The sequence below is a fragment of the Canis lupus genome, chromosome 23 (assembly GCF_048164855.1).
Source record: "Canis lupus baileyi chromosome 23, mCanLup2.hap1, whole genome shotgun sequence".
In the NCBI taxonomy this organism is placed as follows: domain Eukaryota; kingdom Metazoa; phylum Chordata; class Mammalia; order Carnivora; family Canidae; genus Canis; species Canis lupus.
In genome coordinates this window covers 45,218,979-45,245,624 of record NC_132860.1, presented here as the reverse complement: position 1 = coordinate 45,245,624, position 26,646 = coordinate 45,218,979, and the positions used below count along the sequence as shown (strand labels likewise).

Sequence of the window (26,646 nt, the reverse complement as noted above, 5' to 3'; positions counted from 1 at the left end):
AGGCTGTGTCCAACTCTTTACTAACCTCAAAGATCTCACTGCTAGCTTCTGGGTGAAGGGAAATTATAAAGCCTGAAATCAATGGAGGAAATCTTTTTCAGTGGATTTCAAGAAGTCAAATGATTAGGTATTGGTTGGGTAGTAAAAGAGGGGATCTCCTGTTGCTACTGTGAGTATAAATGTATGTATCCTTTTTGCAAAGCAATCTGGCAAAATTATTAGAAGTCTTAAAATATTTTCATCTCCTTTACTTAAAAATCTATTTTTGAACTCTACCCTAAGGAGAGAATCAGAAATGTGGGTTTAAAGATTCATGTGCAACTGATAGAGTATTTGATTAAAAAAAAAAGTGTGTGTATTGTAGATAAAATGATAAAATCATGCCATCTCTGGAATTTGCTTCAAAATAAACTAGGGGAGGAAAAATGGTTTGAAGCTTGATGATGGGTACATGTTTAAGTTTATTTACTCTATTTCCATGTAAAAAGTAAAAAATATGTATATAAAAAGATGATTCCATCAAGCATGATTTGTTATAGTGAAAAATATGGTATTCTATGAGATAAAGTATGCAGCCATTGAAAGGATGTTTTTGAGAAAAATTTAGAACATGGAAACTGCTCTCAGAATAATGCAGCAGTACACAAAACTGATAAAACTTCAGTTATGTACAGAGATTTAAAGGGGACGCACCAAAATGTTAATAGAAAATGAGTGGCAGATCCAGTGATGCCTTCTAGAAATATAATTTTTACTTGGTATTATTTAAAAAAACAAAACCTAGGAGACATCATTCCTCCCGCTATAAGATGCAGTGTTAACCAAATGGTTTAAATACCATGCTCAATTATCTTCTTTTACTTCCTGAGGATCTGATTTGAAACAAAGAACATAGCAGAAATAAAAGAGAAAAAAATAGCTCAATGGTAATTAAGAGTATAGAATTAGAACTGGTGCTAGGAAATATGACTCAACCTGTAGGATTGCAGAAAATCTCCTTGAAACATAAGCTCCATGGCTTCACCTGTTAGAGGAATCCTATCTTCCCTTTGCCCCCTCAGAGATGTAATGAAGAAATCCTCATTTTCAGTTGTTAACTAGCAAGAGAACCAGGATATATTTCCATAGAAGGTAGATTTTACATTGAATTTAGAAGATGGGAGTTTATATAATTTCATATGATTAAAACTTATTATTCATTTATTCATGAAAGACACACACAGAGAGAGAGAGAGAGGCAGAGACACAGGCAGAGGGAGAAGCAGGCTCCATGCAGGGGGGCCGACATGAGACTGGATCCTGGGTCTCCAAGATCACACCCTGGGCCAAAGGTGGCGCTAAACCACTGAGCCACCTGGGCTGCCCTGCCTCAGGATTTTAAAAGTAGATATGGCAACTCTTTCTTGGCTACCTTCCCATCCTTGTCTCACTTCTCTACTCCCCTATTCTAGGGTTGTGGCAGTCAAGGGATCAGTGAGTCTTCACAAGAGATAGAACACCTTAGCTAGGTCTTCAAGAATGAAGAGTTTTTCTGGGTCTGGGATCAGAGAGAGGATGATTCTAGACAGAAATAGCATCTTGAATGCAATAGCATCATGAACTAGGATGGGCTGTGAGATGACCCCAAGATTCTAATCATGGTGAACAAATGAACAAGAAAAGGAGCAAGTGTTACGAAAGTAAGGATATAATGAGTTTAGTTTGGAGCTTGTTGGGTTTTAAGTTATGTGGGTATTGAGTGGGAATTTCCAGGCAACAGTTGAATGTGTAATATCAATCCAAAGCTTTCAAGAGGATTGGTAAGTAGAGATGCAGATCTTGGAGTCACTTGTGAGTGATGGTCCAACCAGTGGAGATGGTTGAGATTTAATTCAAGAGGACTAGATAATGGAGGATGGCACTCTGGAGCACCAACAGTAGCTAGGAGTTCTGTGGTGGTACAACTAATGCTACCATTTGTCTACTTTATGGATTAAATGGGCTATTACCAGTTGGCCCAATATACACTCCACACTTATGAAACTATGTAAATGTGCAGAAGGAGTTCAAATAACTCACAAAGTACTTGGAGCCACAAAGTGTACATTGGAATTTGGGTGTATTTCTTTTTACTTATCCTAAATATATCATTTATATCATTTTAGCCTCTGGCTCCAGTGTACTGGAACTTGGAAATGGGTTCCAAAAGTAACATGCCTGCACACTGTGTTTTTACTCGTTGAGAATATCTTAAGCCATACTTTTTACTTCAAGTCTACTTGATTCATTTGTAACTAAAGTATGATGACATCCCAGTTTTGCCATTAAAACAGATCAACGTTGAGTGTCTGTCATGTCTGGCATGATGCTAATTGTTCTTTCTTCCCCTCTGCCACTATGATTGGCACCAGAGAAGAATTGTGGGTGTGGTGAGTTTTTAACTATTATTTCAGGAAATAATATTGGTGTTAAAGGACCTACTGCTTGCGTTGCCAGGACTACTGATGTGGTGAGGCTCCCAAACTTCTTTCTGAGGCCTCCGTGTGATATTATTATCCTGTAATTCTTTGTCTTGTGAATGCCTGTGAGGTGATTTACTATTTTTCTTCTACCTCAAGTCCATTTGAAAGAGTTAAACTGGGATGCCTGGGTGGCTCAGCCATTGAGCTGCCTTTGGCTCAGGGCATGATCCCAGAGTCCTGGGATCGAGTCCCTCAGGGCTCCTGCATGGAGCTTGCTTCTCCCTCTGCGTGTCTCTCATGAATAAATAAATAAAATCTTTTTTAAAAAAAAAAAGTTAAACGCTCTACTCTTTGGTATGTTTAATACATGTGACTATTATTAGAGACAGAAATATAATTACTATTTGGCATATCCTGACTATTCACAGTGTCCTTGGTTTTATTAGAATGCACAAAGGAAGGAGCTGCTTCATTCTGTAAGAGCAGCTTTGTGTCTTCCCAAATCTTCATAATAGCAGCTATAATGTTACAGAACCGTTAAAGTCTCTCAGGAAGGAACCTCTTTTTAAGGCCTAGTCTTGGGGCACCTGGGTGGCTCAGTTGGTTAAAAATTAGTCTTGATGTGGGGTGGGTGGGGGGATTTTTTGTTACATTAAGCACCAGGCTATTGTTACAGTTGGCGGTAAATTGAGGCCAGAAGAGCTGAGGTAGAAACTCGGGAGGCTGAGCAGAGAGCCAAATACCTGGGGAAGAAGTGGTTCTAGACTCTGTTTCTAACCTTGGATATTGTGTGTAGTCTCCATTGCTTCAGAGCACACTAGTCCAACTTCAACTACCAGCACCAGCACCAATATTTACGTACCTACTTGCCAGCAGGAAGTGCAGGAGAATTAATTACACCCCAGGGAGCAGACAGATCTCAACCATTGATTGGCAGGAGTGGTGAGTAAATCCCTCTCTTGTCCACTGGTTGGGATAGCTGAGGTGTATGCTTCACAATGGCTTCCAACAGGTTCTAGCTGCAGTCACTCACAGTGGTAGCTGGCCTGACAATATACTCTTTATTGGCCACCTTCCCATCCTTGTCTCACTTTTCCACTCCCCTACCTGGAGGGGAGCCCAGGTGGGAGCAGGAGCCCGAGCCAGAGCTCGTCTCTCACTTTTCCACTCCTCTGCCTGGGCTTGAATCATTTGATGGAGTCCCAGCAGGATGAGATGACACAATAGACGGTATACCTGACCTTTAGCATTTGAACGAGGGTGAGGCCTGCAGTTACAAATAGTCAACCCATTACTGCACGTCTAGAACCAGAGAGAAGGTGGTGAGGACATCGACAGAGGGGTCTCTGAAAACTCCGCCTGCGGGAAAAGGAAAGCTTGCCACTGAGGCCAGAAAAGTTAAATAACTTGCCCAGGCTTTCATAGCTTTCTGGTGACAAAGCTGTGACTTGAGCCCGATGCCACAGATCCACGGACAGTGCAGTGGGTGGCTGGGCTGGGGGGACTGGGAGAGACTTCACAGTGGGAATGAAAACGGGTGAGCAAGAGATCAAGATCCCTGTAAAGTAGGCAGAGAACAAAACGCACGGGCAATGCCCCTTACTACAGCTTCAGAGCTTCTATGGCAAGGAGTGGCACCGAGCGGCCTCTCTCCTTTGGTTCTTTGATCCCGTCGGCAGCGCGTCCTGCTTTGAAGGGTTTCCTTGGAAAACCAAGCCCCCCCCCGCCCCCCCCCACGTTGTTTTAATCCGTGTAAGGAAACGAGGCCTAGCAAGTCGTCCAGCGAGTCTGAAGTCTGGTCAGTGAGGGGCTCGGGGAAGCCCCGACATCCACCGGGTTGGGTGGCTCGCCTGGTTCCCAAAGCCGCGGGCCGGGCTGCAGCGCTGGGCGCCTCCCCGCGCGGGCTGGAGCCGCGGCCCAAACAGGTGCAGCCGCCCCGGGAGCCGCCGACCCGCGCGCCGAGCCTGCCGGGGCACCCCGTGTCCCCGCCCCCCGCTCCTCGACAGCGCCGGGCTGCGGCGGGGCGGACGCGCGAGGCTGACTCCGGGGAAGAGCCTCGGAGCCGGGCGGAGTGTCGCTCCCGGCGTGGAGCGGGCGGGGGGCGGGGGGCAGGCGGGGGGCGGCGCGCCACGGAGGGCCGGGCGGGCGCGCGCCGGGAAGGAGCCTCGCCAGCCCCGCGGGGTCGCCTCCCGCACGGGGCCGGGGCCGGGGCGGGGCGGAGCGGGAGCGGGAGCGGGAGCGGGAGCCGGAGCGGGAGCCGGAGCCGGAGCCGGAGCCGGAGCGGGAGCCGGAGCGGAGCGGGAGCCCGAGTCTCGGCGCTGCCCCGCGGGTGGAGGCGCCCGCTCGCCGGCGGTCGGCGGCGCAGAGGCGGGACGTGCGGCGCCCCCTCCCGTCCCCTCCCCTCCCCTCCCCTCCCCGCTCTCCCCCTCCCCTCCCCCCCCTCCCGGCGGGCGCGGGCGCGGGCGCGGGCAGCATGGGCCGGCGCGGGGCGCTGCTCTGCCTCCTCCCGCTGCTGCGCGCCGCCGAGCGCCCCGAGGGCCGGGCCGACGAGCCGGGCCTGGAGGCGGCCCTGGCGGGGCCCAACGCCTCGCACTTCTTCTGGAGCAACTACAGCTTCTCCGACTGGCAGAACTTCGTGGGCCGGAGGCGCTACGGCGCCGAGTCGCAGAACCCCACGGTGAAAGCCCTGCTCGTCGTGGCTTACTCCTTCATCATCGTCTTCTCGCTCTTCGGCAACGTCCTGGTCTGTCATGTCATCTTCAAGAACCAGCGGATGCGCTCGGCCACCAGCCTCTTCATCGTCAACCTGGCGGTGGCCGACATCCTCATCACGCTCCTCAACACGCCCTTCACCCTGGTGAGGCCCCGCGCCCGCCCCGCCCCGCGCTTCCCCCGCGGCCCCGCGGCGCCTGCTCGCCCCCCGCCCCCCGCTCCGTGCCCCCCGCTCCGTGCCCCCCGCTCCCGCCCGCCTCTCCCCTCCGTCGCGCCGCCTGGACGTGTCTGTCCGCCCGAGCCCCTCCCTGTGCCTTCATCGCCCGCCCTGTCTGTGACCGGCCTGCGGTCTGTGCTGCTGCCCCTCCCCGGCCCTCCCCCGCCCCCTCCTGCCCTTCCCGGGGGTTCGGCGGTTCTGCCCTCTCTCTCCTCTTCTCTGCCTCTGCCTCGTCACCTGAGCGTGAGCTGCTGCAGCTGGAGGGCCGTGCGGTCAACGCCCGGAGTCACCCAGGGCCAATGACCACTTCCTATCACTGGGCACCGGCCTCTCTGATGATCAGACAGTAAACCGAAGCTCCTGGAGATGTTGGCCGACAGGGCCCTGAAGTCCAGCTCCCTAAACGCACACCCCCTCCTCCACCTCCACCCCAGGATGTGGCTTTGGGCCACAGCTGCTATATCAAACAATTGCTAATTGTGCTTGGAAACTTAGGTGCATTCTCTTAGGCCACTTATTTAAACTACGTTTCTCTTTCGTGGTTTGAGAATGAGCCAGTGTAGGATGTGTGTGCTGGGGAAAAGATGAGGATGAGGTACGCTTGGGTCCCCAGACCAGGCTGGCGGCCCTCGCACAGGGGTGGCACATGAGCCTCCCCCAAGCCCTGGCTGCTCAGCATCAGTGGTGTCATTTCCGTCCCTCTGTGACTTGGGAGTGTGGTGCTCCTGGGTGGGTGGGGACTGCGAGGGCTAGGACTGAGCAGTCTAATGATAGTCATCCCTTATGTTTCTGTAGCCTGAGTGATGTCTTTTCACTTTATGTAATAACCTTATTGTTATCTGACTTATTACCGAAGCAGTAGCTGTTCAAACTCCATCTCTCTCTCACACACACACACTCAACCTGAAATAATAGACAGAAGAGAGTGAACTCCCCACCCCTGCGAACATTTTAAAACTACATTCTGTCTTTTGTCCTCACTTATGAGAACATCGCCTTTTGCAGATGCGGAAACTAAGGCACAGATAGAGGTTCAGTCCCTTGTCCAAGGTCACTTAGCCTGTAATTGGCAGAGCCAGGATAAGACTTACTTTCCTGACTCAAGTCTGGGGGTCTGCCCACTAAGCCACCTGATCCAGAGGTGGCAGGTGAGGAGGGCTTCTTGGCCCATGTTAATAATGCTTCTACTACTCCAAACCATGAACTTGTCCTGCTCTCCTGCCAGCTTATATCTAACTGATTCCTGGCTACCCAGAAACCTCTGCTCACTCGCCAGGGTCACCTTGAAGCACGAGACAGTGTATCTCTGGCTCCACTTAGCTCCCACCTCTGCTCTGGGTTTCTATCCTGACAATCTGCAGTGCTGGGGTTGGGCCACCCAGAACTGGCCCGGGGGTATGGCCCTTGCGCTGCCGCCCAGAGCAGGATGCAAAATTAAATCTTCCACAGACGCAGATGTAGGGGTTGAGGGAGAGAAGCCACCCCAGGCTAGGCTGTACCTGAGACCTGGCAGGTCCTGCCTTGCTTGATCTCCTGCAGGAGAGGAAGTGGCAGCGTCCTGAGAACCCAGAACTCCTCCGAGATGGTCCAGAGCTGCTTGACCTTGAACCTGACCCATGTAATTGCCCCAATCTAAACTCTTGTTAGAGCTTACAAGGTGCTGGAAAGCAGGGAGGATGAAAGAGTTGGTGAGAGGATGAAAGAGTTGGAGGTGGGGGAGGATCTTCTAAGCCCTTAGCCAACCTTTCAGACTAGGTAAGGCATCCAGCTGGCTGGTGACAATATTCTTCCTCCCTTGTCTCCTTTCCTGTCCACTTTGCACACGACAGTGAGCAGAAGTTCAGCTCTGGTCATTGAGAGAAGAGCAAACAGTTACTTCCAACTCCCACAGCAGTGACATGCACAGGATTTGGTGGAACCTGGAGGAGACACTCAAGTATTCTGTCCTGCCCAGAGTCCCCTGAGAGGGTCAAAGGAGACAAAAAAAAAAAAAAAAAAGGACACTTCAAAGGGACCTGTAAGGGCAGGGGTCTCCCAGGTGGAGGTGAACGCACCATGCAGACAGAAGGACTGTGGTAGAGCAAAGGCAAAGGGCACCAAAGCTCATGGTGTGTTGGAATGTTGAGTGACTTGATGCAGCTGGAGCAGAGGCAAGAGGCACAGTGCGGGGTCTGTGGGGGGCCGGAGGCAAGCGGAGGTGGGTCAGAAAGGGAGGCTGGGGCCAGCCTATGAATGGGCCTGGATATTCTGAAGGCATCTGGCTCTGTCCTGAGGGCCACGATGATGCTAAGTGGGGGAAGGTGACAGTAATCTGATTTTTAGTTAAGAAAAATCCCATCAGCAGTGTGAAGGCTGAATTACAAGTGGACCAGATCGGAGGACAGGGGAAGCTGCTGAGAGGCTGTAAACCATCCGGGTGAGAAACAATGGGGGACTCCGTGAGGGCCGTGGCCTTGGGACCGGAGAAGAGGAAGTGGATCTGAAAGCCATCTCAAGGCAGCGCTGGTTGGCTTTGTCATGTATTGAATGTGGGAGGTGAGAAGTAGGAGTAGCTGAAGAGTTCTAGCTCAGTAATATCACTGGACTGCTCAGAAGCCTCCTATGGCTGCTCCCTGCCTACCCACAGAGATGGAGCGAAGAGCCCTGCCCTGGTGACAACCGGAAGAGGCACATACTCCGCTGTGAACCACCACATGGTGTTCTTTCCATCCGGCTGACTGTGTTTTTTTTCTCTATCGGTTTTCCCTTTCTACCCCAGCCCCCTCCCACCCTCCTTGGGGCCCTGACACCCTCCACCTGGGCTCTCTGTGGGGCACTGAATCTTTCCCTCTCGCATCCTAAGATACCCAAGTCGTCTCCCCAGACTCGTTCAGAATCAGTGCTAGATCCTTCTTGGGCACGGGGCATCACTTACTCAACGTTAGAGAGCACAGCCCACACGCTGTGTTGTGATTTTTCAGATGTGTCTCCCCCATTAGCTGGAACACCTGTCGGCTAAGAATGGATGTTATTATTACCATAAAAATACCTAATAATATCTTTCTACCAATCTACCAGACATGGTATTCTACCCTTTATAGACTTTTTGGAACCTTAATCCTGACAATAAGCCTACAAGGTAGAGATCTTTAAGCCTTGTTTTGCAAATAAGGAAACTGAGGTTCTGAGAGATTATATACCTTGCCCAAGGTCACACAGCTAGAGACTATCAGAGGAGGCAAGTCCAAGTCCAAAGCGCATGTATTCCCACGCTCTCCTGGCACCTAACCGGGTGTGGCTCCAGCAAGACGACCAGGTTCTGTCAAATCACGTGATTGAAAACGAGGCATGCTGGAGAAAATCATGTGTGACCCACAGTTTAGTAGTGTAGAATGGAAGAAGGGAGGAGCCAGAAGGGATCAGCCAGGGATGGTCCTCAGAGGCCACAGGGGCTGGGGGCCAGGGTCAAGGCCTGTTTGTCTGCTGACCTCTGTGAGCTGGTTTCCAGGTCCGCTTTGTGAACAGCACGTGGGTATTTGGGAAAGGCATGTGCCACGTCAGCCGCTTTGCCCAGTACTGCTCCCTGCACGTCTCAGCACTGACGTTGACGGCCATTGCTGTTGACCGCCACCAGGTGAGGGCACCGACCCATAGCACCCTGTCTTTCCCCTTCGGGCTTTGCTTCCCACGGAACTGCAGGGTCCCTCAAGACAGTGTTTAGCACATTTTGTAATAATAAGTGTATTTATTTGTCTTATTGGCGGGTATGAGCACTTAGATGAGACATTTTAAAACATACATGTTAAGTGCTACAAAAAGTCATTCCCAGTTTGTTTTTCCAACAAAGGCTCATTGCTAACATTTGGTGTCTCAGAAGTTAATGAGCTTGTTTTGGGGGTAGAAAAGCGAACCTGAAAATCACAGATGGAAAGAGATTGGCAAATCATGGCAGGTCAGAGACCAGGGGGATGGATATCGCCTGGCCCAAGTTGTTGAGGAGGAAAACAAATTAGGGTGTCCAGGTGGCAGGAGCAGGCCTCAGGGTACGGCAGGAAGGCCCTGCTCACTGTCTTGCCCCATCAGATGTACACGGGTGGATATGGTAAAGAAAACCCGAGAGAGGGGATCCCTGGGTGGCGCAGCGGTTGGGCGCCTGCCTTTGGCCCAGGGCGCGATCTTGCAGACCCGGGATCGAATCCCACGTCGGGCTCCCGGTGCATGGAGCCTGCACTCCCTCTGCCTGTGTCTTTGCCTCTCTCTCTCTCTCTCTCTCTGTGACTATCATAAATTTAAAAAAATATAAAAAAAAAAAAAAAAAAAAAAGAAAACCCGAGAGGACCTGGGGGTGCTTGTCTTAGAGGTGGATGGCTGCATGGCAAGCACCTCTCTCATGCTGACTCAGTAAATCCATGTTGTATCCTTACACCTGTGCTGAATCAAGGCATCAAAGCTCAGAAGAATGCATGGGTAGCTTTCCCAAGATCACATGCCTGGTGAAAGATGAAGCTAGGATTAGCACTGAGATCTGTCTGGCTTCAAGCCTCTACTCGGATCACTAAGGCCGCCCGCCCTGCTCTGAGAAGGTTCAAAGGCGCCACGAGGCCACTGTCATAAGGGCTACCAGGACAAAGGGAAGGTAGAATTTATTCAGAGTAGCTCCCAAAGGTGCAAACAAAGACCAAGGGAGAGGAGGCTTCAAAGACACAGCTCAGTATGAGAATTTTCTAACAGAACAACACTGCCTGGGAAGGTAATGAGTTTCATTTCATTGGCCGTTTTTAAGCAAGGGCTGGATGACACTTGATAGGAATGTTTTAGAGGACATTCATCATCTGGTAGGGAATTGGACTTGGCAAATTGTGAGATTCCTTTAGCCCTGAAATTCCATCATTTTGACATTTATATTACTGATGCTTTGGGCAAAGTCTGAAAAGGCTGCATACAAATATTTTCTGCCTTTTCTTAGCCTTCCTCCCTAATCCAATGAGAGGGACTCTGGGCCTCCGTTACCTGGCCTCTGGTTACCCCTATTTAACATAGCTAAGGGGCAGTTGACCCTTGGGCCAAAGGTGGTTGGCCTGAGGCACGAGGGGCTAGTCTTGCCCACACTGATCATGTTGCTGTGACATAAACCCGAAAAACGGGGCTCCGTCCCAAAGCCAGTGAAATATCTGAGTGATGTCCAGGGCCCCTGACCCAGGCTTTCACTTCCTTCAGCAACCCAAACACCGAGGGGGCGTGAGGGACAGAGATGGCAAAATCCAGAAAGGGAATGTATTGAGCAGCTTATAAAGCCTAGTCACTTCCTTCCATAAAACCTTGAAAAAAACTGGAGAAAAATTGGGGTGGGGGACACAGCCAGGGTGGCAATGTGTCCTGGGGTGACATCTTTAGGTGGGGTGGCAGCTCTTTATGACCTCTCCCCCTGACCCTGGCTTCACCTTTCTCGGGATGCCTTTTTCAAGAAATGGTCCTTCTCATCTTAAAGATGCCATGAAATTCCCACGCCTTTATTTAAACCTTTTGGGAGAATGGATTGTCATAGTGTAGCAATTGCAGGATGCTTTGCAGCCCAAAGCCTACAACGCAGGCTTTGCTATAGGCCTGGGAAAACCGGACCCTGCTACAATTTTAAAAATAAACACAATAACTTAGAAAGAAAGAAAGAAAAAGAAAGAAAGAAAGAAGGAAAGAAAGAAAGAAGGAAGGAAGGAAGGAAGGAAGGAAGGAAGGAAGGAAGGAAGGAAGGAAGGAAGGAAGGGAGGAAGGGAAAAGAAAAGAAAGAAAAGAAAAAGAATTTTATCTAAATAAAATTTACCCAAATAAATGTCGGTACAACGTCCTAAGATAGATGGGGAGAGTCTCCTCTTCATGTTTGTCGTGTCAGACCCTCTCAGAGCCCTCCATAACCCAAGGGGTCCAGAATCATGGGGGTACCATGGCTTGTTCCTCTGCTGGCCTCCTGTGTGCCATGCAAGCAGACCTCCTACTTCACCCCTTCCCCATCCCCCCACTGCACCCTGGTTCTGCCACATGGTGTGCAACAGGCATCTGAGCTTCCCAGAGTCTCAGAGTCCATTCGATATCCTCTTTGTACCTCTGCAGGTAGGCTTTGGGGGTGGCGCAGCCCAAGGGCTTCATACTGAATTAAGGGGTGCCTCTTTATAAATAGGACCTACCTGCCTTATTTGTGACATGTGAACTGTGTTGTTGGGATTCTGGAGGCTTCAGAACTTCTTCAGCCAGTGATGTACAGTTTATTATCCAGGTCATCATGCACCCATTAAAACCCCGGATCTCGATCACAAAAGGTGTCATCTACATCACGGTCATCTGGACCATGGCTACGTTCTTTTCACTTCCCCACGCCATCTGCCAGAAATTGTTTACCTTCAAGTACAGGTGAGTGAACTCATATGGCGCAGCCTGGGGACTCAGAGGTCCTTGCCTGAGGGAAATCTGAGTCCTCTCTGCATATGACTTACAAGTCTCTGCTACACCCAACTCTTCTGTCTCTTTCCTGTCCTCTTGCTTCCAAGGCCGGGCCTATGGGCAGCATTCCTTCTGCTTTTTCTTCCCTTTATTGCTCAACAACTTTAGCTCCCTCCTTATTGTCCACCCAGTTTGTCTGCAAGGTCAAGGCAGTAGTGAACAACTTCCTTCACTGGGGACACGTACTCACACAGTCACACAGATGTGAGATTCAGAATCTCCTGGGACATTTGCATTCTCTTGCCCGGCAGACAAACAGACCATGCCTGAGTCAGTGTGTTTGAGGCAGGATGCTCCACTTCCCACTAGCTCCTATTCAGGCTTCTTTGTTGTGTGCTCTCACAGAATGAGAATTTCTTTCAAAGGACTTAGTTGTTTGTTTGTTTTAATTTAAACACTTGTGTGTGCTACTTGTTCACTGAAGGCGATCTCCCCAGCTGGACTGGTAAGGTTGGGGGGAGCTGGGACCGTGTCTGATTTGGCTACCCTGCTATTCCTAGCACCTAACCTACAGTCTCCACATAACAAGCCCTCAAAGTGTAATTACTTCCTTACTGAGTAAATGAATGGACAGATGAATGAATGAGCTTAGAGTGATTTTCATGAGTTCATAGTTGTTTTAGATGAGGTTATTTAGAAATGGACCCTGCGACACAGATCATGCTTGTGATTTTTTTTTTTTAAGATTTTATTTATTTATGAGAGACAGAGAGAGGCAGAGACATAGGCAGAGGGAGAAGCAGGCTCCATGTGGGGGCTCAATCCTGGGACTCTGGGATCACCTCTTGAGCTGAAGGCAGATTTTCAACCACTCAGCCACCTAGGCGTCCCCATGCTAGTGAAGGGGATCTGAGGGGACCTAGGAGGTACAGTGCTGGTGTGTGCTATGCTAACTTCTCTGCTGCTCTTCCTGAAACGTATACTTGAAAACACACGTCTGTGACATACACAAGATCAAGAGAAAAAGCTTGGAAGGCTGATTGCAACTACAGTTGACCCTTGGCCAACACTAGTTTAAGCTGTGTGGATCCACTTCTATGTGGATTTTTTTTTTTCAATTAATATAGTCCTGTACTGTTAATGTATTTTCTCTGTTGATTTTAATAACATTTTCTTTTCCTTAGCTTACTTTATTGTGAGAATACAATATATAATACATACACAAAATATATGTCAATCAACTGTTTATATTCTCGAGATAGCTTCCTGTCCGTAGTAAGCAATTAGTAGTTAAATTGTAGGGTCAAAGTCATACAGGGGTTTTCAACTGTGTGGGGGTGGGTACCCCTAACCTCTATGTTGCTCAAGGGTCAACTGTAATTTATAAAGGCTCCCTCCCCAAGTTCTATGATATTGAAATGAATCACATGCCCAAATCCGCTAGCAATCAGACTTCCATCTGCCTTCACACATGGGGAACTTTCTTTTTTTTTCCCTGCTAACGAGAGCAAGGAGAATTCTCTCCCTTTCAGTAGCAATGACAATCAGCACATATAACCAGAGCAATAAGCCACATGGCGTGAGGAGAAACCAGCCATTTTGAGTTGTGGCTTAGACATTTTAGGGTTTGACTACCTTGTTCACACCCACAGTCTGGACATTTAGATTAGGACATGAGGTTAGGATTCCCACCATAAGTTCTAGCCTTGCTTTTCCTGGGTCACCTTTTAAAATGACCCCTCAGAGTTGAGGCTGTGAAAAGTGAGTGACCACTGCCACAACCACTTCTCCATAGTTGGTGCTTGCAGCCCTGTGCTCTATTTCCTGCTTCCTTGGGGGCCTGGGACAGAGGACTGCCCTTCCCCCAGATCCTTGTGCCTCCATTCTGGGATTTGTAAGTAATAAGTCTCATGACTTGACCTCTTTGTGGGAGTGTATTGAAACAGTGCCTTCCATCAAAATGGCCCTAGGGTTTTCACTTCCCCAAAGTGGGAGCTTGGATACCAAAGGAGGTACTTGCCAATCCTGTGTGGTCATAATCTGTGTAGTCTTAACACACTAGCCCTGGGGGTTCCTCAAAGAGGACTAGGTCCTCAAAGAGCCCTAAATGCATTCCATAGAAAATAAACACTTGTTATATGAATGTCTGAAGGTAGGTTAGTCCAGGCTTTGCCACTCACGTTCTCAAGGCCCATCATTTATTAGTTCCTCTCTGGAATGAGAATAGGTAGGAAAATGAGGAACTCCAGGGTTTTCTGTATACATTGTACTCTCAGGATGAGTTAGTTCTAAGATGAGGAATACCAGTGTTCCATTCATTCATTGAGTAAGTATTTACTAGGTTTCTGTTATAGGCCAGGAATAATATAAGGTTAAGAGGACACAGAGAAATCAGGTATTTTCCTTATCTTTATAGAACTCCCAGCCTAGTGGTAGAGCCAGGGATGTATCACATAATTACACTACAACAAAAGTGCTATAAGGGATTTACCAGGAGCCCAGTGTGGAGAAAGGCCAGGGCTTCTTGGGATAAGACCTTTCCACAGTAATGGCACACTTTCCTCTTTCTTTCTCTCTCTTTCTCTCTCTTTGTCTCTCTCTGTTTCTCTGTCTCTCTCCCTCTCCCCTTGCCACCAGTGAGGACATTGTCCGCTCACTATGCCTGCCAGACTTCCCTGAGCCAGCTGACCTCTTCTGGAAGTACCTGGACTTGGCCACCTTCATCCTGCTTTACATCTTACCCCTCCTCATCATCTCTGTGGCCTATGCCCGAGTGGCCAAGAAGCTGTGGTTGTGCAACACAATTGGCGACGTGACCACTGAGCAGTACCTGGCTCTACGGCGTAAGAAGAAGAAGACCATCAAGATGCTGATGCTGGTGGTGGTCCTCTTTGCCCTCTGCTGGTTTCCCCTCAACTGCTATGTCCTCCTCCTGTCCAGCAAGGTCATCCACACCAACAATGCCCTCTACTTCGCCTTCCACTGGTTTGCCATGAGCAGCACTTGCTACAACCCTTTCATCTACTGCTGGCTCAACGAGAATTTCAGGATTGAGCTGAAGGCATTACTGAGCATGTGCCAAAGACTCCCAAAGCCCCAGGAAGAAAGGCCCCCCTCTCCAGTGCCTTCCTTCAGGGTGGCTTGGACAGAGAAGAGCAATGGGCGGAGGGTTCCCCCAGCCAACAACCTCCTGCTTTCCTCCCATCTCCACTCTGGGAAGACAGACCTGTCTTCTGTGGAGCCCATTGTAGCCATGAGTTAGGTGGGAGTGGGGGTGGGAAGAGGCAGGAGGAGAGCTCTGTCTCCAGGACCTGAGGACAGAGCCTGCAAGAAAGCCTGTTCTCTGACACATGACCTTTACAGGGCTGAAAACAAGGTCCTGCAGAAGCCACAGGACCCTTGATTTCCTAGGAAACGCTATCTAGCTTTCTACCCCATTTGATGTGAAAACTACAAGACAGCTACCAATTAGACACGTGTTTATGAATTCCTGTCTAAGAAATGCTATGAGGCATATCACCCTGGCTCCCTGAGCCAGAGAACCCAGGACAGCTTCAGCCCACATGAGGGCTGAGTCAGCCAGCTTCTAACAACCCTTCCTGCCACCAAGCATTCGTAAAGGACACCTGAGTCATACTCAGTCAGGTGTGGCTGACCCAGATACACAGAACTCAACTTGAACAAAGTTCATTGGCCAGTGAAAGGTAAGTGAGCCAGAGCTAACACAGAGCTTTTTTAGCCTTGCTTTCTGAAGTCCTGGGCCAGAATGAATCACGATAGTGTGGTGGCTGGCTGGATAGATGACAAGAAAGGACCAGTTCGGTCCCTTAAAACAAAGAGGAATCACTGAGTTCTCTTAAAGAAAAATTGAAATTTTGGAAAATTTAGAAAAGCACAAAGAAGAAAACAAAAATCACCCCCTTCTGCCATCAACTGTGATGAGTTTTGTTAGTATGCTGTGGATTTATTTGCAACTTTTCCCTTTGCTTGTATACATGCACACATGCGTGCCTGTGTGCACACACTCTTCCTTTCATTGTGAATTATACTTTCTCATGTAGAGAGAATCAAGAACAAGGCATAGCAGAGAATTTCTGAGCCCCTCTCCCAGGAGTAGTGTCCATCAGAAGAGTTGGAAGAGGTGGGAGAGGAACTCAAGGAGAAGGCTGTCATGGAGCCAACAGGCTGCCTTCACTTATAGTCAGTGGTAGGAAAGGCCTGGATGAAGCACCTCTTCTCAGATAGCAGCCATCATGATGAGCCAGGAAATAAAACTCATCTAACAGGCAAAATTCCTTCTCTCCTGCATTTACATGGAACAAGACGTGGTAAAACATTGCCCTGCTTTTACAGGAGACGATGGAACAGGCTCTCCAACATGCCAGAAATAATTGCACTTAGACACTTCACATCCTCCCAAGCTGTCTAGACAAGCCACTCCTCTGTGTTGTCTGAATAATAAAGCTTCTTCATGCCAGTTCCCCGAAGACCACGCACTTGTCAACATCACCCTGGCGGTTCATGTGTCACTTACAGAAACCTATGACATTGTGATAGTCCTTAAGGACTCAACATGTCAGAGAAATCTCATCCCAGAGACTTAGTGTTTTCATCACCTTCCATCTGGTCTTGAGTGACTCACTGCATCACCCAGAAGACACAGGCAGAATAGAACTTAATTCACCCACCCTAAATAGTTGCCACTCTCACACTGGGTTTAGGTTACTTTCTAGCACCAGATAGATCTTGAAAGCAAACATGAATATGGAGCTGAGAGGGGAACTGACATTTGGGGAGAAGGGGATTATCCAGGGTTCACTTAGATCTCGATGTTTCATTGAAATTGAACTTGGCCATATTATCTGCTCTCCTATAATGAACCATGAGAGTTCATTATACTGTTCTCTCCACTTATGAGAATGTTTGGAATGTTTGACTTTCATGGGATAGAGAGCCTTCCAAGCCCAGATGGCCAAATAACTTCCATGCCTGGACCTCTTGTCTCTGTGGTGTCAAGAAGTAGCTAATGGTTTCATCTTAATGCTGCCATGGAAATTCTTCAAACCAGAAAGAACAAGCAGCAGGACTACAAATAGTTTGTCCTGCTCTGGAATCAGGGGGAAAGCTTCACTTTCCTCCTTGCTGAAGGCCTCTAGAAATACTGCCAAGTTGAAGAATGCTCTTCTCCAGGGGAGAAGACCTACAGATGGCCCATTAGGTCTGGGTCTCCTGTCAGTACCTTGTCTTCCCCATTCACCTTGGTCCCTGTGTGCCTCAGAGCAAAATGTGATTTGTATTTGTAAATGTGAAATTTGTAAAACTTGAGTCTTTCCAATGTGTCATAATGAGTATTTCATTATAAATGCACTAGTCTCAATAAAATATATTTTGGGTGCATGGACTATACTTCTTGGGCTTCTGATTAAACCACAGTTAGTAACCTTTAACATGGGAATCTATGTGGATTACAAAGAGAGCATGAAGATCATCTGCCTACACCCCTGCATTTTACACCTGAGGAAGTGCAAACATGCTCTGGCTAGGGTAAATAGCCAGCTGGAAATCTCTGATCTTGGTCTAGAGCTTCTTCCACTGAGCTGGCTGCCACGTCCTTTCTCTTGTGATTATGAATCTGTGCTGAGGACCCAAGACTTCACACGTGAGTCTTTGGTGATGTGGAATGAGGCAAAGCTGCCACTGGAGCCTCAGGATTGGTTCTCCTACTCACAGTGTGTAATGGGTGCCACATGCCTGTGTTGACCAGGATTTCTGCCCCACTGGGGCTGGGGACCCCCTGTCCTACCAGGTAAGTAGGGTAGGAGACTTCGTGGTATACATAATTACTCTGATGCCATCCAGAGCTCAGGAAATCAGTTTCACATAATTTCATAGAAGGCTGTATACAGGGGTAATTTACTGAGCCTAGGGGAAGATTTGAAAGAAAAATGAAAGGCATAGGAAAAGGAGAAAGGAAGTAGGATTTGCTGACACCCAATATGAGAGATACTATGCTAAATGCTTCTCAGCTCATGATCTTGTTCACCTTCATAGCAATCCTCCTAGGAGGGCATTATCATTTTCACATTGCAGTTGAGGAGACGGGCTCAGCTATATCATACAGGAAAATTGGGCCAATGTTACCTTCTTGGAAATTAGATATTGAGAAGGCTTGTAGAAAAGAATCTTCATTTGTTTTTTATTTAATTAAATGTAATTTTAATTTAAATATGTTCTACATATTTCCTTGATGGTGAGACACTTTGAGGTAAAACCTGTTAACCATCCTAAAAACAAGTGCTTGAAGTACGTGTTTTGGGAAATGCTTAACTAGGTGGACCCCAGGGCCCTCACAGCTCCACGGCCAATGAGTACATGTTTCTGGTATAGTCAGGATCTCAGGCTGCCTTGAGAACTCAAATTCTAGTTAGAAACATCTTCCAAACAGACTATAAGTGACTTCCAGATTGCTGGTGCCCTGCTTGACTGACCATGGTAGGTTGCCAAGGCAGACAGTTGTCTTTTAGCCAGCTGGGGCCTCCAGGTCCTCAGGGTCCTCAGAAATGGGCAGAACTCAGCTAAACCCTCACTGCTCCAAACTAAAGGTGTGACATGCCCCCAGGGCCTCTGTGCTGCTGTCCAAGGTACAGGTTCTAGGATACTAGGAGGCTGCCAGAGTACCGGGGGCAGGGGAGCAAATCTGGAAGATGGCAGGGGTACATCAACTGGGGAAACAAGCTTGTCTTAAAGTGTTGCCTGTAGGTGGTAGAAGATGCTCATAATGCTGAGATCAGGTCATTAGCATCTTGCTTTGGCATTTCTGTGTACCTGCCCCCACCATTCTCTCTCATTTCAAGGAGTAGTTAAAGAGGGAACAAATAAGATACAGGCAATGCTGGATGACATTTAAAGAATATTCTAATGGTATTTAATGTGAGAAAGCCCTGGAGTTCACTCTCCTTTCTGAGACTTTGTAGTATCTCTTGCTGAGAATAAGCTATTTGCTGCTTTATGGAGACAGAGTGGTTGATGTTAATTGCTCCTTCTTTCCTCTGCTTCTAGTCTAGCAGGAACTTTATCCTCAGACCAGTCATGAATTTAAGGTGCTCAGATTAAATGCAAGAAAGGCAAAGAAATCATGAACACAAGATTTAGTATATTGGTTACTTCAGATGGAGGAGAAGGGATATGGGTTGGCATGTAGGATGATGAGGCTATAAATAATTGTCAAGGTTCTACCTTTTGTTTTGGGCAACGTTAAGAGTGGGCCATAAACCAAGGATTACGATTAATTCAATTCTGTGCCTCTGCAGTACATAAACAAACAAACAGTAAACCAATAAAAATAGGGACCTAGTGGTCCAAGCCTTTATTTTTCTTCCCTGTATCCTTCCAATAAAGTTACTTCTATGAATGTGTTAAAACACCAAATAGAGTTCACTTCAAAGACAAGTAGGATATGACTATTACATTTCCTTTTTACAAATAACCTTGCTTTTCTGGAGTTAAAACTTCTTTGTTTCTGGCTCAGTTTTCTATGTCACCATCACTAATTCCTTCCCAATTTTTCAGCAGAGTTAAAAATTTCTTTGTCACCTGACCACAAATATCAAGTATTTGCCAATTCCCATCCCCCACAGCAGCTGGGCTGTCAAATGTTCCTCCCTGGGGTTGCAGATCTTTCTGTCTGCAGAATACATGCTTTACCAGGATCTCCCTTCTCCTCTACCCAGTGGCTAAGTCTTGCTGTTTTCTAGATCCCTGTCTTCCTCACTTTTTATTTACTCCTTTATTTTGGAAGACCACATTCTCTAGCAGTTGCCCAAGGAAAGGTACATAGAAACTAACTGAATTTTGAAGATATTTCTATTAGTTTTCTATTGCTGCCATAACAAATTACCACAGTCTTAGTGGCTTAAACAACACAAATTTATAATCTTATACTTCTGTAGGTAGGTCAGAATCTGACACACGTCTCATGGGGCTAAAATTAAGGTGTCTGCAGGGTCACATTCTTTTCTGTAGGCTCTGGGACAAGACAAGACAAGACATGTCTTTTCCAGCTTCTAGAGGACACCCACATTTCTTGGATCATTGACCCCTTCTTCCATGTTAAAAGCCAGCAACATGGTATTTCTCTGAACTTCAGTAGTCACATTTCCCTCCCTCTCCCATCCCCTCCACTTTTCAAAGGTGATTATAAGGATGTAACTTGTGATCCTTTGTGATTACATTATATCCACCTGAATAATCCAGGATAATATTCCTATTTTAAAATCATTGATTAGGGATCCCTGGGTGGCGCAGGGGTTTAGCGCCTGCCTTTGGCCCAGGGCGCAATCCTGGAGACCCGGGATCGAATCCCATGTCGGGCTCCCGGTGCATGGAGCCTGCTTCTCCCTCTGCCTATGTCTCTGACTCTCTCTCTCTCTGTAACTGTCATAAATAAATAAAAATTTAAAAAAAAATTTTAAATCATTGATTAGTTGGGATGCCAGGGTGGCTCAGCGGTTGTGCATCTGCCTTCCGCTTGGGGTGTGATCTTGCGGCCCCGAGATCAAGTTCTACATGGGGCTCCACGCAAGAAGCCTGCCTCTCCCTTTGCCTGTGTCTCTGCCTCTCTCCCTATGTCTCTCCTGAATAAATAAATAAAAATCTTTTAAAAATAAATAAATAAATAAATAAATAAAAAATAAATAAAATCAGTGATTAGCAACCATAATCCCATCTGCAACCTTTATTTTCCTTTGCTTAGCATTTTCATAGGTTCTGGGAATTAGGATGCGGGAGGCCATTATTCTGCTTACCAGCACTGCTCATCTACTTTCCAGCACTTCTGCTGAGACATTGGTTGTTTTTCTGATTCCTAGTCCTATATACATTACCTAAGAGGATCTATTTTAGGTAGAGGACAAGCAAGTGAGTTGAATGACTGTAATAGGAATCCTTACCTCTGCACCTATGAAGTACTGAATATTGGCACCAACCTCTGTGGTTCCTTCAGAGATGTGACATTGCTTTTGGTTTATGTTTTCACTGGGAGGAGGAGCTTCAGGGGCTTCCATTTTATTCTACTGTAACTGACCTCATGTGTAGAATCTGTCAGTTGCTAAGTATTCCAGTTCTATACTTAAGAACTCAGGAATTAGCCACAGAATAAACTCGGGAACCCCACAGGAGTGGGACATAAGCCACAATTTCATTTTTCACTTGACCTCTGTAAGTCCTCACTCTCACCAATGGACCACAGAGGCTTTTTTCATCTCTAAGAATTGGTATGAACCAAAAGCCAGTCCAGTTATCCCAAATTGATCATTCCATTAGCCCCTTTAGAGAAGCTGTTTGGGAGACCTATAGTACTTACAGTGATACTGTCATAGTCATTTCTTTACTCAAGGGATCCATGATCTGTACACAAACTCAGGTATGGAAATTAAATGAGGGGTTCTGACTTTCTTTTTTTTTTTTTTTTTGGGTTCTGACTTTCAAATGTGGTGGCTAAAGTTAGGTCTCCATTTGCCCGAGCTACAGCTGTTTTTTTTTTTTCATTTTGTTTTGTTATACAAATCAAGTATTACCTTAGTAGAATGTCCTTCTATTTATTCAAGGCCCCTGTGATAATTCAGTCACCATGAAGATCCAGTGGGCCAAATCATTGATTAATGAGTTGACCCTGCTGATTGTTATAGCACCCATACCCTCTGTGCCACTAGAGGTGAGTACTATACATGACTCTGCCACTCCAGACCCAATGCCATCAATTTCACTCACATTAGGAAGTCCATTTCAAAGACAGCATCCGCACACTCATTTTTGATGCATGGAAAAGACCTATTCTAGCATTTTTACATATGCCTATGTTTCCCTCACTAGTATGTTTCTCTATGCCCTGAAAAGGTCTGGGCCCTCTCAGAGGACATTTTTAAGGGCCAACTCATGGGTCACATCTAATAAATCCACTGTACTATACCTATTTCTCAAAATCTTTGCATTACTTCTCCTAACTTATAAGGGAATTTATGACATTTCAAGCTCCTTTGGCATAGACTAGTACTGAGCCCAGAGACCATAGAAACCTGGCAGATCATTAAAATAATTATAAAATTATTATTGCATATTAAATTAATTAAAACCATTATCAAGACCCTAAATAGCTAAAATAATCTTGAAAAAAAGAACAAAGTTGGAAGTTTCATACTTCCTGATTTTAAAACTTACTATAAAGCTATAGTAAGCAAAATAGTATTATACTGGCAAAAGACAGACATATAGACAAATGGAACAGAACAGAAAGCCCAAAAATAAACCTTCACATATATGGTCAAATGATTTTCAACCAGGGTGCCAAGACCAATGGGGAAAGGAGTCTTTTTAACAAATGATGTTAGGTAAATTGGATATCCATATGCAAAAAAAGCATGAAGTTAGAGCCTTACCCCATGTTGCACACAAAAATCAATGCAAAATGGATCAGACCTAAATAGAAGAGCTAAAACTATAAAACTCTTAGGAAAAAACAACATAGGGAAAAAAATATCCATGACATTGGATTTGGAATGATTTTTTTTTTTGGATAGGACACCAACAGCACAGGCAAGAAAAGTAAAAATAGATAAATCAGACTACATCAAAATTTAAAAATTTTGTGCATCAAAGGAAGCAATCAACAGAGTAAAAAGGTAACCGATGGAATACAAGAAAACATTTGCAAATCAAAGATCTGGCAAGGAGTTCACAGTGAGACTATACAAAGAACTCCTACAACTCCACAACAGCAAAAAATCCGATTAAAAATGGGCAAAGGATTAGCATAGGCATTACTCCAGAGAAAATATACCAAGAAGCATGCGAAAAGATGCTCAGCATCACAAATTATTAGGGAGATGCAAATCCAAATCACAATGAGATACCACTTCATACTCATTAGGATAGCTAGTATCAATAAAACAGAAAATAACAAGTTTGGAGAGAAAGTGGGGAAATTGGAATGCTTATACACAGTTGGTGGGAATGTAAAATGGAACAGCTGCTAGGGAAAACAGTAGGAGAATTCCAAAAAAAATTGAAAATTGACTTGCCATATGATTCAGAGATTCCACTTTTGGTTGTAAACCCAAAGGATTCAAAAGTAGACTCTTAAAGAGATATTTGTACTCTCATCTTTGTAGCCAGCATTATTCACAAGCTGGAAGGTGGAAGCAACGTAAGTGTCCCTCAGTCTATGAATAGATAAACAAAATGTGGTATATATACACAATGGAATATTATTCAACTTTAAAAAAGGAAGAAAGTCTGACACCTGCTACAGCATGATGAACATTGAGGATATTATGCTCTGTAAAATTAGCCTGTAACAAAAAAGACAGATATTGTGTGATTTTACTTCTATGAGGCACCTAGAGTAGTCAAATTCACAAAAACAAAGTAAAATGGTGGTTTCCAGGGGCTAAGGGGAGGAGAGAATATGGAACTGTTTAATGGGTATACAGTTTGGGATTCTGCAAGATGAAAAGAGTTCTGGAGATTAGTTGTATGACAATATAAATGTATTTAAGGGATCCCTGGGTGGCTTAGTGGTTTGGTGCCTGCCTTTGGCCCAGGGCGTGATCTTGGAGACCCGGGATCGAGTCCCACATCGGGCTCCCTGCGTGGAGCCTGCTTCTCCCTCTGCCTGTGTCTCTGCCTCTCTCTCTCTCTCTCTCTCTCTGTCTCTCATGAATAAATAAGAATCTTAAAAAAAAAAAGTAAGGATCTGTATACACTTACTTGAATAAACTTGATAATTTAAAAAAATGTATTTAACACTACTGAACTGTACATTTAGAAATGATTAAGATGGTAAATATCACTAACCATGGTAAGTAGAATTTTAAAAAAAGAAACTGCATGCTCTTTTTTTGGTCTTATTTTACTTAAAAAATGGGTAAGATGTTAAATATTAGATGTATTTTAACCACAGTTTTTAAAAAAAGAATGTAAACTGCATATCAAAAAAACAGAAAGCTATTCTCAGCAGCCCAAACTTAACCCAATGACTCCAGGATCTCTGGCATGTTTTCCCAATTTGATAAATTCAGCCTAATTTACATTTTCATTCTTTCCTCCCTGTTCTAGCACTCTAATAATCCACTCTTACATATTTACCTACATGTTTACATATTTCAATTATTTAAATCACACAATTAGTTTGGTGTGTAATATCTCCTTTGGGTTTGATGTTATAAATGGCCCCTTATGGCACCCTGGTTTCTAGCGTTAGCAGTGGAATGTAAAGAGGCTTGACATTTCATTTCAGGTGTTCTCCGATGAGGTTACTCTAGGTCTGTAAGCGGGGTGGGTCAGCCTCATCTGATAAAGAGGTACAACTACTTCTTCAACAAGAAAGGCTCAGTAAAGTATGGGGTTATCAGAGTCATCTGAATAACCACAAATATTCCCATTCCAATTTTCAGGGTGCCATACTTCTCATATAAATGCCTTAACTTTCACATTAGAGCCCAGGTGAGGCTGTGAATTCACCCTTTGTTGTAATTTGGCAGCCCCCTATGTCTGTTTCACCACTATATTAGCAGTTTTGAGATACAGAAAAGTCTTTCAGGACAATGATAGACTATCTCTCATTCTCTCCTGTAAAATTCTCAGCCTGTCATTTTCTTTTTCTTTTATTTTTTTGTCATTTTCTTTTTAAAACTATTATAGCTTAGTTAGAAGAATCCATCCCATATTACAACCCATATTTTTCTTTTAAAAATCGTTTATTATTTTAATTATTTATTTATGAGAGAGCGTGAGCAGGGGGAGAAGAAGAGGAGGAGGGAGAGAGAATCTAAAGCAGATTCCATGCTGAGCACAGAGCACAATATGAGACTTGATCCCATGACTATGAGCTCATGACCTGAGCTGAAACCAGGAGTTGGACACTTAAAGGACTGAGACACCCAGGTGCCCCACAATTCATAGTATTTCTTATGTCCTTGGTAATAGTTAATTGGTGTGGCCACCAAAGCTTTGCCTTCAATATGCATTGCATTCCAAGTGACCATAGTGGATCATTTAAGTGACTTCTCAGCCAAAACATGCTATAGAACACTGCCTCATCCTGTAATACTAACCCAATCCCCACTGTCTTCCAACCCAATGAAATAAGAGAACTAATTCCAGATCCCCATTTCTTTGAATGTCTGTAGCCTGCCACCAGTTCTGAAATAAATTCTTTACTAATAATCAATGTCCTTTGCTACAGAAAACAGAACCAGTAAGCTCATTCAAATCTAAATGCAATTTTTACAGGATATCAGAGAGAGAAGATTTTCAGGAACACTAGGGAACCTAGTTGGGATGTTTTATAAGCAGAGGCACAGCAGCCAAGAGAAATGCTCAGTTATTCTGTGGGACAATGCTAAAAAACTAAAACAAAAACAAAAAAACAAACCACAAAAACCCACTGATGCAATTGACCATTATTTGCCACCTAGCATTATAGAATCTCTGCTACAGCTGCCACAAAGCAATCAAATGCCTCAAGTTTAATGTTTCCTAGAAAAGCTCTTTGACCTTCACCTAGCTCACTGGTCAACCCAGGTCTACTGAAGTAGACTTCACATAGCTCAGTTCTATGAGTGTGTCTGCCAGAACCTGGGCCACATAAAGATTGCTAGTTGCAAGTTACGGACTATGCAAAATTTTAAAGCATTCCAGGCATGGAATTTAAAGCATTACAGGACCATTGGGAAGTCTCTGTAGAGGCATTGAAAGAGTACAGGTAGTCAACCCAGATATAGTCACTTCGAAGGAAGAGTTACCTAGCTCTGTGCCTCAGAAATGCTGGATACATTTTTAGATCTTATCCACCCAAAGCAATTTTATCAGTGAGAAACTTGATTTTCTTTCTGGAGGAAGCTGGAATCTCTTCTTTCCCTTATTATACAAAGTTTTGCTGAAGCACTTTTCCCACCTTTGTTGGTCTCTGAGGGCATGTGTTAGGCCATCATTTCTGGAATTCTCATTCCTTTTTGTTGATCCAAGATATAGAAAGCTTTTTAAATTGAATTCTTATCCTACAACCATGCTAAATCAGTAATTCATTCTAGTAGACTTTTTTTTGGTAGATTCTTTAGGATTCTCTATGTACATGATCATGTCATTTGCAAATAAAGATAGCTTTTTACTTCTTCTTTATAATATACATGACTATTGTATCATTTTCTTGTCTTATACTAACTAGATTTTCTTCTACCATAGTGAATAGAAGTGTTGGGCATGGATGTAGATGTTGTATTTTTTAGTTTTGAAATTTTTAGTTGGTTCCAGATTTGGCTATTCTAATAAGTGTGTAGTGGCAACTCATTGTTGTTTGACTTTGCATTTCCCTGTTGACAAATTATGTGAAACATCTTTTTTTTTTTTTTTAAGATTTTTATTTATTTATTCATGAGAGACACAGAGAGAGGGGCAGAGACACAGGCAGAGGGAGAGGCAGGCTCCATGCAGGGAGCCCCACACGGGACTCGATTTGGGGACCCCGGGATTGTGCCCTGAGCCAAAGGCAGATGCTTAACTGAGCCACCCAGGTGTCCCTGAAACATCTTTTCATATATTTATTTGCCACCTGTATATCTTTTTTGGTGGGTGTCTGTTAAGGTCTTTGGCCCATTTTTCCTTTGGGTTGTTTCTTTTCTTATTGTTACATTTTAAGAGTTTTTTGGTAACAGTTCTTTACCAGATGTGTCTTTTTAAAATATTTTCTCCCAATCTGTGGTTTGTCTCCTCATTCTCTTGACAGAACAGAAATTGTTTTAATTTTGTCCCATTTCATAACTTTTATCTTCAAAAGCAGTTGCCTAAACTTTTTATGCCAACATTATAGAA

The 26,646-nt window shown here is 45.3% G+C and overlaps 2 protein-coding genes across 7 annotated transcripts in view; one reads left to right on the top strand and one right to left on the bottom strand.

Moving 5' to 3' along the window:
* The window catches only part of IZUMO1R (IZUMO1 receptor, JUNO), a 93,941-nt gene that overhangs the window by 26,038 nt on the left and 41,257 nt on the right, over positions 1 to 26,646 (bottom strand). The window lies entirely within an intron of this gene.
* GPR83 (G protein-coupled receptor 83) lies at positions 4,913 to 17,187 on the top strand. Of its 4 annotated transcripts, none has more exons than XM_072795026.1 (4): positions 4,913 to 5,298; positions 8,858 to 8,983; positions 11,618 to 11,751; positions 14,419 to 17,187. In XM_072795026.1, exons 1-4 carry the CDS (start codon positions 4,915 to 4,917, stop codon positions 15,041 to 15,043), a joined length of 1,269 nt encoding a protein of 422 aa, XP_072651127.1. In that variant the 5' UTR covers positions 4,913 to 4,914; the 3' UTR covers positions 15,044 to 17,187. The 4 variants fall into 4 exon arrangements, with proteins under 4 accessions (XP_072651127.1, XP_072651126.1, XP_072651129.1 ...); XM_072795025.1 differs by having other exon boundaries at positions 11,522 to 11,751; XM_072795028.1 differs by lacking the exon at positions 8,858 to 8,983.

Bases quoted from the DNA above. Each gene is read 5' to 3' on its own strand.
- GPR83 (XM_072795025.1), top strand. From the start codon at position 4,915: ATGGGCCGGCGCGGGGCGCTGCTCTGCCTCCTCCCGCTGCTGCGCGCC. The intron at 5,299-8,857 runs GTGAGGCCCCGC...GCTGGTTTCCAG, and splicing joins TCAACACGCCCTTCACCCTG to GTCCGCTTTGTGAACAGCAC. The intron at 8,984-11,521 runs GTGAGGGCACCG...CTTTATAAATAG, and splicing joins TTGCTGTTGACCGCCACCAG to GACCTACCTGCCTTATTTGT.